This window comes from Nyctereutes procyonoides, unplaced genomic scaffold (assembly GCF_905146905.1).
Source record: "Nyctereutes procyonoides isolate TBG_1078 unplaced genomic scaffold, NYPRO_anot_genome, whole genome shotgun sequence".
NCBI lineage: Eukaryota > Metazoa > Chordata > Mammalia > Carnivora > Canidae > Nyctereutes > Nyctereutes procyonoides.
The window spans coordinates 34,363,451-34,377,069 of record NW_026575142.1 but is presented as its reverse complement, the minus strand read 5'-3'; the positions used below and the strand labels follow the sequence as shown (position 1 = coordinate 34,377,069).

Below are 13,619 nucleotides of genomic sequence, written 5' to 3'. Positions count from 1 at the left end.
GAAAAGTATCCTAACCAAAGACATTACCTCCATGAAGTTCTCATTAGATTTCACATTGTAATCCTTGGTCACCTAGTATCAAAAGCCTAGGGGAGCCAATTCCATGTATCCATGAAAAAGATAAAAATTTCTAAGGAATTGAGAGAATTTAACTCTCAAGAAATCATGATCTATCACAACATCATTTAATTTTAGTGTCGAGGTGCTGTCATGTTCATTTTTATCAGTCTTTTTCTAAAGTTCACAAGAAAATTAATCAAAAAAGACAAAATGTAGAAAAAAATGTTAAGTTTCACAATACCTTGTGATTGCCAGTGAAACTGCTCTTCTGCTGAACTGTAAAAAAAAAAAAAAAGAATATACAGGTATAATGCACTGGTTAGCAAACGAGAACCCTAAACTATAAGAGCCAGAGGTGCATTAGAGTAGTAATGGTGGCTCCATGGCATTTCTTTTATTTTTCTTCTACTGAGAAAAGAGATCCTGTTCTGATGCAATCTTAACTCTAATCCATTTGATGTATATCTTTTGAATCACAGGTACTAGCATGTTATAAATGGACATTGTTCAGTAATTTTCAGAGAATAGCTCCTTTTTTTTTTTTTTTACAAAGCCCAACCTATTATACTCATCCCTTAGAGTAGCTTCTATGTAGATGCAGTTCTACCCAATTTTAGTTATTTTAAAATATGAGGGTGACTAGTTTCATACAGACTTTGTAACAAGGTAGTCTAGGAAAGATATAACCCCCTTTCTCATTATAAAGAAGATACAATAAACAATAAATCTATACCCTCTTCCAGACATATCACATGAACAGTTCCTTTCAGATGATTATTAGCTCAAATTAAGTAATTTAAAAGTATAACACTTTACCACTAATTGAATATACAGTTTCCAAATTCTCACTTTACAAATACATTTTATAAGATGACCTAGGTAGAAAAGGTTGTTCATATACATGATATACCAAAGACATTATACAGAATTCATCTATGGAGGCAACATAGGTTACTTTTCAATGGTTTATTAAATAGATAAATAAATTTAAAATTTCTGAATATGCATAACTCTTTCATTATCAATGCAAATACTTTCTACATGCCCCCTTTTTATATGTCAATAATTGGTATGAAATCTAGATGCTAATTACTGACAGGTATCATCTTGAGAATGATTTTCTATACTTATTTCACTAAAACCTTTACTCTGCTCAAGCAGCTTCTGTGAATAGCTCATCAGTTGCACAACAGCAATTAGATTTTAGACCTTTACTCTGTACCTCAGAGATGGCTTCTGAATGCATTTACAGAGGGACAAGGAAAAGGGAATTCTGGTATAAATCAGTGTTCAAAAAAGCTATGGCTGACATACATGAATGCAAGGATAGTCCTTCAAGAGACATGTGACTTTTACAGGGTATCTTATTCCTCAACCAATTCATTTTAGTCAACTGGAAAATGGTTTCACAATGGTGAAAACTATAGGCAGAAATAATACATGAAATGATAACTTTACAAATTTAATCCAATGCAACTTTTTCTTGTATCAAAAAGGTATGTGCTATATAGTGGTAACATATAACTAGAAAGTTTCACACTTAAAAGAGAAATGTAATCCTAAAGTCAATGCTTTAAGAATTGCATTCATGTTCAGTTACTAAGTGGCATTCTAAATAGGAATAAAAGATGCTTTCATATTTGTAGTAAGCTGAATGGTGTCCCCCACCCCCAAAAGCTAGGATCACATTAAATGTCTAGAAACTACATGGCTACTTATTGGAAAAAAAGCAGTTTTGCAGATGTAATGAAGTTAAAGTTCTTCAGATGAGATCATCCTAAATCCCATGTTAACTGTCCTTCTAAGAGATAGCAATGGAGAAAGACACAGAAGAGAAGGTTTTATGAAAGTGGAAGCAGAGATTGGAGTTATGCATCTACAAGCCAAAAGATGCCTGGAGCCATCACAGAATTCCTGGAGCCATCAGAACCCAGAAGAAGTAAAGAATGATCCTCCTGCCTCTTCCCCCTCCTTCATAGGGAACATAGCCCTTCTGATACCTTGATTTTGAACTTCCAGCTTCTGAAACTGTGAGAGAATGCATTTCTTTTGTCTTAAGCCACTCAGCTGTGGTAATTTGTTATGGCAGCCCCAGGAAAATGATACAATATTTTTCTGATATAATAAAAATGGCCTCTTGCTACACCCTCTCGGATTCACTGCTGTCTCTATGGCGCTGCATTCCTTTTACCAGTACGGCCCCTTACTAAGTACTTACTGTCTTCCTTGGCTCTGCTAATTCCTGTCAACCACAATGCTCTTCTGATAGATGGCCAATCAAGAGTTATTGGTGTTAAATAACTCGACCACATGGATCATAAGGAGCTCAACGGTGATTCAAACTAATTTGTCCCACTCCAAAGCTCATATTCCCAGCTCACAATAAAAAAGTCATGAAGGGAACCACACTCCAGTGACTTCCCACCAGAAGCGGTAAGAGTAAGGTGAGGCTGCACTCGCTACTGCTCTCCTTGCAGCCATCGAGGAGCACACTCTACACCATGGTGTACAGAGAGGGCCACGTAAAAGCCTGTGAGGGGAAGTGACAAGTGCCACGTCCTGCCTCAAGCACAGAAGGGCAGGCATGAGATCCTCACACTCTCTTTCTCTCCTAGTCCCTGTTGAGATGGGTCCCTGAATAGGTGGGAAGAAGATTTCTGCCAGCCCAGAGAAGCCACAGCATGAGTGAGAAATAAAGCACTGTTGTGTGAGAACTCTGGAGCTGGAGGGGCTTTGTTTCTGTAGACTAAATGGCACACTGAGTAACACAGAAACATGGCAGTATTTGAGGCTGCAAGGTGTTTCTTGTTTCTCTGTCTTCCATTTCCACAGTGTAGCGTTGGGAGAAAATGTCTGGGGTCACTCTAACACAAATAAGGCGGTCTGACAGCTTTTACTCATCCTGTGAGATCTATCTGCTCATCTACAATAATGGGTGATTTAAAAAAAATAATGGGTGATTTAATGTGTAAGACTACACATGCCAGTTTTATATAATATTTACCTTTTGGTCATTTCTTTCAAAAGTGTTTCCATTTTATGATGTAACAGAAACAATAAGAGACATTTTGTATTACAATTGAAAGAATACCATTCCTAGTGAATATGAAACGATCCTCACAAAGCAGAGGAAACTTCCTTTTGGCCAGATAAGCAGCATTAATCATTTAAAAGGTTTCCTGATTTCTTCAGCACAGTTAAAATGCATTAAAAAGTATGACCTATCATAGAAAATAGAAGTCCCAAGAGAAACCTGGTTTGGATTTTATTTCCATTAAGTGCATGCTTTACTCGCTCTGTCAAGGGATTTTATGCAATTGTATATTTTATACACTTGATTCCTTCTCTTAAAAACTGCTTTTGGGTGGATGCTTTTTAAAAAAGCAAACAAACTATTCATCCGATAAACACAGATTATGCCTGTGTCTCAGACATTATTTCAGCCGTTTAGGAATTACTCATGGTGAACTTTCCCCCAATTTTATTGTTCAATTTAGTATAATATAAAAGTGATTTTTGAAGCAGTTGGAATTTCCAAGCATGTTAAATTTTGGAAAATAAAGTTTGCTTTACTACCAAAATGCTGTTTCTTGAAATAGAAGTAATCTGTAAAGAATTAAATTTAATAAAATAGAGATGTAATTTAGACTAGTCAGTATTTAAATATAACTATGTACAAGTTCCCGAACCCAATTCTTATGCAAAAAATACATATTACAACGAAGGCTACCTTACATTTAACCTTTAAACATATACATAAATCAGTAGTGCTAAGAAAGAATTTTTAAAACAATGTATTAAAAGCACAAATCCTAACAGCTAACACTTACATAGTTCTCACTTTATACCAGGCAGTATTCTGATTTACATTTAACTTTCATGACAGCAGTTTTGAGACAGGTACTGTATTCCCAATTTACAGATAATGAAACTGAGGTAAATAATGTTCAAGAACTTGCTGGAGACCCCACATCTAGCAGCAGTGGAGGTAGGATTATGGCCCTTGGTATCCTGTTCTAGAGGCCGCATTCTATTCACACTTTCAGTAACAGCAAAATTAAACTCCTATATGATTAAAAACAAAAACGTAACATAACACCATAAACCAAGTTGAAAAAACAAATCACATCCTGGGAGAAGACATTTGTGATGCATGTAACTTATACAGGGTTAGCTTCCAGAACATTAAAATAACTCCTACAAATCATTTTAAGATAAAGATTAAAAGGTCAAACAGAAGAGAGGTCAATAAATATACATACAGCTGATGCACTGAAGAAAAAAAATCAAGAATGTGTGGTCACTGAACATATTAAAAGAGATTCAAACCTATTAGCAACTGAAAGAATATAAACTAAACACAAGGCAATTCTTTATATGCCACAGGCTGTGAAACAATTAGAAAGTCTGACCGTATTACGTGTTGGAGAGGAAGTAGGGAAATAAGAACTCTCATACACTGCCCCATGAAAGAGTAAATCAGTCACTTGGGTGAGCAATGAGGCAATACTTGGTAATGTTTTATATGCAGCTGCCTCATCACTCAGTAATTCTGCTTGTAGGTAGAGCTTCCAGGGAAACCTGCACCCCTCTGGCCAGGACACCTGGACAAGAGTGTTCATGCCTATTGTTGGCAGTAGCAAAACAACAGCAATGACCTGAGTGATCAGTAATAGGGAATGAACAAATATGACTGCCTATGTATAGGATGTAAAAATGGAATCAACACCATTCAGCAGTTAAAAGAAATTAGCCAAATACATAATGTATCAACATAGGTGGTTCTCAAAAGCAAACTATAGAGTGGTGGTTCTCAAAATGCAAATTTCACATATGTATTACACGATCCCGATTATGTGAATTTAAAAAACACTGACCAAACAATATTGTGTATCAATACATGTATGTACACAAAGGTTAGTCTTTGGTTTAGACTAGCTTTTCAACTATCTATCTATCCATTGAGGAAAATCATATAAACATAGATTTAAAAATGCACCTAAATTCATGACAGTGGTAGCCTCTGAGGAAGAACAGAGAGAAATGCCTGAGAAGGGGTAAAAAAGGAATTTCTCTTTTATCCTTAATATTTCACTTCATGAAAAGTGAGGGGTAATGTTAATATTAATTTAGATTTTGGGAATAGGAAAACATCATGATTCTTACATTCAGAAATATGTTTAGTTAAATGCTTAGGTAAATCCTTGTAACTCAGTTTTACACAATATCCCCATCATTATTAGAATCACTCATAGTTGAAATCCAAATAATACCAAAAAAATCTGAAATGCATAAGTCCAAATAGTGGAGGGAAATAATGGATTTAGAGCTATAATTACTTTTGTCTCCATTTTCCATGTGATGAAATGACAGGATCACTTTTCCTATGTTTTGATATGAGCTTAAACATTTCAAGTAAGCAGCCAATAACTTCCAACTTCTGCAGGCATGATGTTGGGGGGAAAATCTAGTTTAAACTGAAGAATATCCTTTGAGATCCTTGGGAAGTGATTTTCACCCTCCTCATTTCCAGCATGATAGTCTTCTTTCTTATCTACCTGCAGGCTACTTTCATATATATATGAAAGTTCAGAGTTTGTTTAATGTCAGGAAAAGACACAAAGCAGGGCAGCCCGGGTGGCTCAGCGGTTTAGCGCTGCCTTCGGTCCAGGGCCTGATCTTGGAGACCCAGAATCGAGTCCCACGTTAGGCTCCCTGCATGGAGCCTGCTTCTCCCTCTGCCTGTGTCTCTGCCTGTCTCTCTCTCTATCATAAATAAATAAATAAATCTTTAAAAAAGAAAAAAAGAAAAGACACAAAGCAAAACATTACTAGAGCTACTCTGTCATGAACTCACACAAATATCTTTTCTTATTTTCTTTTCCAGCTCTCCGATGCTCAGAGCATCGATCCCTATGCTGTATCATGTGGTGTATTACTGCTCACAATATGATTCAAAATGAAATAAAGGTAAGCAGCTATGAATTTTTTGTTAGTCTGCTTTCAAATTAAGCAAAGTACCTAAAACACAAGCTGGAGAAACTAGCGTGCAGCAAATGGCTTCAGAACTAATGTTTGATTTTTGCCCATGGGAACAAAGGGCCTTATATTTATGATGTCTGTATGACCTAAAATTGTACTCTACCAAAAAATACTTTTTGGCATACAGTTTTGCATGCAGCCACATCACAAGAAGGGGCACTGATTGCAAGACAAAATAACCTTAGTCAAAAGTCCCAATTATAATGGAAATATATTCAGTAGAAATGTTGAGAAGCGCTCGCCTGTGGAGCTGTGCTATAGGCAGCGCCTTTCTACCTTCAAGCACTGCACCCAGACCGTATTCATTAGGACTGGTGAGTAACTGCTTCCCCCAGAACAGATTTCCCTTCAGTCTACTGCCTTGTGGTCTCCATACGTAGTGGTGGAATATTCCCATGGGAATGTTCTAATCTCTCCGCCATGCATTGGCACGTTTCTTTCTTTAATTATTAGAGCATACATCCTCTTTCTGCTTTACCTATTCTGGTTAGAAATATGATTTTACAGCCATTATAAAAATGTTTATGGGGCTACAACGTATAGTCAGGGGGCCACAAAGCTCCCAAACTAGGACGTTGTGTGTAGTGGCCAAGTGTGTGGACTCACAAGCCAGACTCCCTGAGCCTGGAATCCAGTGCAGCTCCTTTCAGTCTAGGACACTTGGGCAAAGTACTAACATTTTCTGGGCCTAAGTGGAGACATTTTGAGAATGAATAAATTAGTTTGTATCAAGTGGTTTATTTATCAGGTGATCAAAACCTGGGCATGTCTTGAGCAAATATGGAATTGCTTCTTATTCTATTATATATTGCTAAAATGGTTTTTGTGGCTTATAGGTTATAGCTTACTCTATTTTATCCTTTGAAGCCCACTACAGCTGTTGTGGGAGGGTTAGAATGGGGAACAGACTTGTGGAAATAAGAATAGTGGGCATTAAGACAATACCCAGGCACGGTGGTGTCTGCCTAGGATGCTGGTCACAGTGAGTCCTGGAGAAACGGAAATAGGGCCACCACAAATTCTTGGTGAGTGTTCACAGTGGCTTTGCGTATACAGAACAAAGAGACGCAGGGCCAGCTCCTTGGAACTTTGCAGTCCCACAGGGGTGTGGGAACTGCATGAAAAGGTGTGCCCAAGGCACTACTGCATACAGGACCTGCCACTTAATCTATTTAAACCTCAGTTTCCCCGTTTATAAACTAGAGATTTACTAGAAATTCCCATAGGGATTTTATGAAAACTTATGTATGTAAAACCCACAGAACAGTGCAGGAGCATAGGAGGCATTAAAAAACAAAGTAAGCCCTCATTATCACATGCAGAACCGAAGGCTGAGAGAGCACAGCCAACTCAGAACTGAAAGTTCGATAGATGTGCCATATGCAATTCTAGTTGTCCGTGCTAGGGACCAATAAATACCAGCACACCCGTATGCTATAAGCTTTGCACGATTCAAATTGTCCGTCTTTTCTTTTATTTTTTTCTACACTAACATGGTGAAGAAAAAGAGGGGGTCTGCGATTTCCAAAGGATTCCCCTTTTGAACCATAGGTTTTCCCATTACTCCTGCACAGAGGCCTCTGCTGACACCTGCTACTGTTCTTGCCATAGTCAAAAACCATAAAGTCCATTAGTTATTTTCAAAACCTTGGAAGAAAATAAATCAGACCCAAATTACTATTATTAGTTTCTTTTTATTTGAGGCAGGGAAAATTCATATTCCTAAGTTAATTTTGGTGGAGCTGGTGACTGACAAATTATCCAAACAACTGATATTGGCAGAGTGGTAGCGGCTCTCATGCCGTAGCCTGGATACACACGGTCACGGTGTTTATCACAGGGTATCAGGACAATGTCAGGTTTGTGCGCTGGCCGGCCAGAGCCACACAACAGGGGGCTAACATGAATTCTGTTTTGTTTTCATTCCTTCAAAATACATACTCCAGTTTCTAGCAACCACAAAGAATTAGCCCTCGGCTCAACACTCTCAACGTGCTATCTACACAAAAGTCAAGCTCTTACCATGGGAAAGACATACTTTCAAGTTTCTCTTCTTCGAATGCTTTTCTAGTTTTGGAGTTGATTGCAGTTATATTACAAGAGACACACTGTGTATAAAAGTCAATACCAGAAGAAGGAACAATTCGTAAATTATAAACTAGAAAATTCTCATGTTATATATCTTCCTCTGTAGTTTTCTGTGAGATTTCTCACGCCTGAGCTAGGCATTTTTTTAAATGCTCATACTAGCACATCAGAATTTTGCAGTAGTTGAAGCAAAATCCCTGAATGCCAGCCATTTTATACAATAAAGTTATTGTAATATTTTTGTCTGTGATCATTCCATAAACTGGAATGTAGTAAATTGTAATCACAGATGACCAGGGATACGGTTAATTAAATGACTCTGAGATCTTGTAATATTTGGAAATGCCTTCCAGACTACCAGAAACAGAATAGTTTATGCAGTTTGTGTACTAAGTGTATACTACTGCATTATACATTGTTATGTTAATAATCTCCTTGGTTGTTCCTCGCAACTCCTGGTTGGGTCTTAGGTGAATCTGAAGATTTCACTCATGGATCTTGAGAGTGAATAGAGGGCTCTACTGCATTTTGCAATTTGATCATTAATAACTGATTTCTTAGGCAGGAAAAGAGAAGAGCAGTGGGTTTGTTTGCCAGCGGAGGTGGTACGTGTATGAAGGTTCTTGGATGCTCCAAGTTTCAGTCTTTCCCCTAGAATGATCTCAGTTGTTAGGGTCTTCTCAGTGAAAGGAGCTCCTGAGCTGTGGGGATGTCTCTGGACAAAAGACGGCTCAACTTTATGTTTTCCTAGCTTCTTGGGATCATGTGAGATTGTGTGGGGAGTGTCCCTCACTCCTGTTTTTCTAAAATGCACAGATTTGGGGGACCTGGGTGGCTCAGTCAGTTAAGTGTCTGCCTTCAGCTCAGGTCATTATCTTGGGGTCCTTGGATTGAGCCCCACATCGGGTTCCCTGCTTAGCGAGGAGCCTGCTTCTCCCTCTCCCTCTGCCTCTGCTCCCCTTGCTTGTGCTCTCTGTCAAATAAATAAATAAAATCCTAAAAAAAAAAAATTAAATGCACTGGTTCGTTCCAGGTATTCTTTCACCTGTTCTTGCTCCATAGGTGTGTTGTCTATTACAGAAAAGTCAAACCCTGAGTACTGAATTTGACGGAAAGTGATATGATTTTATTAATATAAGTGAAGCTAACACCTCTTAGACATTTAATGGAAATTTATGCAAATAACCATGCCTGTTTCACAGAAAACAGAAGTCTCAATCTTCTGTTTTCTGTCCTTGGGTAGCAGCAGATGATTTTAAAAATAAGTTTCAATTTCAGTGTCCTTAGAGGGCAGAAATCCTATAATGTTTGTGAACAACTCTCCTGGTATTATAGACCTTTACTTCCTTATGAGCAGTAGCGGTTTTTAAAAGTTCACTTCACTTCAATGTTTAATTGAACATTAAACATTGTGATTAACTGAAGTTAATTCACTTCAGTTCAATGTTTAATAGGTACACAAATGTTGATAGTTTATCCATAAATGCCCCAAACTAGAAACAACCAAATGTTCTGCAACAGGTGAATGGTGAAACAAGCTAATACATCCATACCAAGGAGAGGGATGTAGCAATGAGAAGAAATGGATTATTGATAGATGTACAAAACGACAGTTTGGAGGGATCTCAAGGGAATCACGCTGAGTGAAAAAGATAACATTCTTGAGATAACAAAATTACAGGCCTGGAGAAGAAGTCAGGGGTTGCCAGGGTTTCTGATGTGATGGCCAAGGGGAAGCAGGAGGCCGCAGCGTGCTGGAATCATCCTGCATCTTGTGGTGGTAGTCCCACAAAGCTCCGATGTGGTAAGACTCCACTGAACTAAAGTAAACACACACACACACACACACACACACACACACACATACACACACACACACACAGGAGTGCATGTAAAACTGGGGAGATCCGGGAGTGTACCAATGGCAATTTCCCGGTCATGCTATTGTTGTACACAGGTACAGCAGAGATGCTCCATTGATGGAAACTGGGAGAATTGTAAGATATGTCTCTGTATTTTATTTTGTTACTTCCCATGAATCTATAATCATTTCAAAATAAAAAGGTTAAAAAATAGTGGGGTACGGTTTGGTACACTTTTCCCCGTTTTCTCTACATGCAATATGCTATTCATTTATTCCCATATAATAAACTAGAATTAAAAGGACCTTGGGAAGAGTGGAGTAAAGGAAATGGAAGGATGGAACAAAAGAGAGAAGGAAGAAATGGGGGTGGGGGTGGGGAAGAAACCACTTCGAACTTCTGATTACCCTTTTTGTTCTTCATTCCCAGTAGGCAGAACTCAAGTGACTCTGCCCTGGGCTTTGTTCTGTGAATGAAGGCATTATCCCTGGAGCATAATACAGCAATCATACTGCCCACTGCCAATCAGATGCAAGGAGTTGGGCTGCTTCTGAATGGAAATTCATCCATTATATCTAAGCTCCCTGCTCATCAGGCCCCTGTATTCACTTCCATTGCCATATGCTTTTGGGGAAAATTAAAAATGGTACTTTGGCTTACAGTCCTGAAGCAAAATACAAGTCTTAATGCATTCTACGTGAGTCCAAGAGACCTCACATGATACAACTCATTGGCTCTCTGGAAGCATATTCATTAAAGTTAGGCTTGCACCTGGTAGGCAGGCTCCTGCTCCTCCTGCTAATTCGCAGGGGAGCTACCCCAGTGCCAGTCTGCTTCCACAACCCCCTACCCACCATCCCGACTCCTGAAAATTGGTTTCCTTGGTTACATCTGTGTGTTGTTTTCCCTATTTGTTGTGGTAAGGGAAAAATCATACATTAAAAGTTGCCTTCTTTCTGGCATTATCTGAGGTTTGAAACTGAAAAGCTGGATCAGCATCCCCATCTTCTCCCTATCTTACCCACACAAGGTGGTGTGCCTTTAATTGTCCTGAGTCTTCTTTTTAAAAAAGACTGAGCATTTTGAATGTGAGATCTCACTAAACAACTGTGCCACCTGCCAAATGTATAAAACAATTTTAAAATCCATGAATCGAAATATCTATTAATGTTCCTAAGATATTTAAAGAATATCTTCCCCCACATCGTTCCTGAGACCCTTAGCATCTACCTATCCATTCTCCACTATGAATGTGCCTTGACACCCACTCCCTTTACAGTTTCTACACTTGGAGCTTTCGTGTTCTTTCCTGGTGCTGTAAGGAGCTCTGCGCCTGAGGGGCCGGTGTGGCTTCCCAAGGACGAAGATTCTCTCCGTGATCAGACTTCAGTTAGGCTCCTGTGAGCTCCCCTTCTGCCCAGCTGCAGTTGTAGGCTCTCATCAGGTCCCTTGCAGAGTCTAGTTTCAGCAGGAATCCTGCCAAGTCAGTTGCCCCGAATCCCCATGCTTGACGTCGGAGACTCTCTATCTGATGGGTTCTCCATTCCTACCTTTCCCAGCGGGCCGGCCTTCCGCATGAACCCTGTTAGGTCAGTTTAGCCAGGATCGTCCCCTTGCTCCTGAAGGTTTGTTTCTCCGAGGAGCCTTCGGTCCGCAGACCCCCGGCCTCCCTGCTCCTCGGCCTTACATTTCCATCTTCCCTTGTAGCAGTCCGCGTCGGTGCCATCCTTCTCCCCCCCGCCAGCCCGCGGCGGCCCCCACCTGGAGCGCAGGGGCCAAGCTGTTCTCGCAGAGGGTCACTGACTGACGTTTGGTTCGCAGCACCACGGGTTGCGCACAGCCGGAGGCGGCCAGGCAGTGTCAGTCCCTGGGCAACCGCCGTCTCCTCCTGGGCGCCCGGATAACCTTAGCAGGGTGGGCCTCACTTCACGGCCTGTTCCAAGCTCAGAGGCCCCCCGAGCCTGTGTTCTGCAAGCGGGATGCGGGAAACTGAGGCCGTAGCGAGCGGCTGCCCCACCCCGGGGAGCTCGCCGTGCCCCCTGGGCCCAGCCGTGCGGGGGGCAGGGGGAGGGCCCCCGCAGGCCTCCAGGCTGGGGGGGCGGGGGGGGGACGCAGGCCTCCAGGCGGGATGGGGGGGCCCACAGGCCTGTTGGGGGGCCCGCAGGCCTCCAGGCGGGGAGGGGGGGGCTCCGCGGCCTCCAGGAGGGGTGGGGTGGGGGGCCTGTGGCCACGAGGGCCGGGAGCGCCGCTGCCTGCGAAGACCGTGCTGGCCCGCGGAGCCAGGGCTTGCTCCGAAGGCTGGCTGCGGTGAGGCCCTAGGAACCAAGAACAGGGGCGGCCGCCCGCACGCTTTCCTGGGCCTGGGGGTCCGCGCAAAGCTAGGCAGCCGCGTTGCTGCTTTCTTTGGCCTTCCCTCACTCTTCAGTCGGGTGCAAGCTGAAAGTGGATCCGCCCAGCAGAGTGGATTCGCGCAGCGGGGACGAAGTTCCACGCAGGTGCGGGCTCTGAGGGCGACCCGCTTCACGTCCGCGACTCTGCGCACAACTCAGGCGCTCCTGTATTTGCATTTAAATCTGGCATCGCACAGTATCGAGATACATGGTAAAATTTGTGCCAATAGTTTAAAATTTTAACGTTTCTTTACTTAGGATGGCAATACATAGTAAATTAGAGATGACGTGATGCCGAGAGCGAGCGCGAGAGGCAGGAGACGAGCGAGGGCACGTGGGAGAAAGGAAAACGCTTTAGTGTCTTTGTTGCACCTTTAATGGCATTCCACCCCCTGCTTTTTAAACAACAACTCCGCGTTTTCATTGTGCACTGATGGTTGCAGACTATACAACTGGCTCTAAACATGAGCTACCACAGATGGCTATGGTGGGGATGAAATGGAAATACACACGAAGGTCCTAGACACAAACAGGGTATCCTCCAACCCTTCCCTCCCTCCCCTCCAACTCACTCCACCCCTAGCTGCTGTACTCCCCGCCTGCAGTCTCTTCTTGCTCCTGTCAAGTATCCGCTGGGCCCTGCAATCAGCGTCCTGGAGCAGGACGCTGGGCGTGGAACTCCTAATTCGGAAGCCTTCAGCGCTTTCCCATTGCCTAGGAGATGCAACCAGGCTCCTTTGCAGCACCTGCTTGGTTTGTGAGGATCCTCTTGACCCGCCTGAGGACCCAGCCTCAGCCACCTGCTTCAGATGACCAGGCTGAGTGAGGCTCTGTGTCGCCTGAGACCCCAAAACAGCCTTATTACTCGTCAAAACACACTACAACGACTTTTTAAAAAAGATTTTAGTTATTTATTCATGAGAGACACACAGAGAGAGGCAGAGACACAGACAGAGGGAGAAGCAGGCTCCATGCAGGAAGCCCGATGGGGGACTCTATCCCAGGACCTCAGATCATGCCCTGAGCCAAGGCAGACGCTCAACCACTGAGCCACCCAGGTGTCCCTACAATGACTTGTTTTTAATACTTTGCTAGACTGTGGACTCCTTGAGGACAAGAAGCCAAACAGAATTCATCTCTGTATTCCACAGTATAAATATCTTTGCCTGGCATTCAT

At 41.9% G+C, this 13,619-nt stretch overlaps 1 protein-coding gene across 2 annotated transcripts in view; it reads right to left on the bottom strand.

Moving 5' to 3' along the window:
- The window catches only part of CTNND2 (catenin delta 2), a 918,117-nt gene that overhangs the window by 417,969 nt on the left and 486,529 nt on the right, over window positions 1-13,619 (bottom strand). For both annotated transcript variants that reach the window (XM_055308537.1, XM_055308538.1), the window contains exon 4: window positions 302-336. In XM_055308537.1, coding sequence (XP_055164512.1) covers window positions 302-336 — 35 coding nt within the window. The remainder of the gene's footprint in view (window positions 1-301; window positions 337-13,619) is intronic.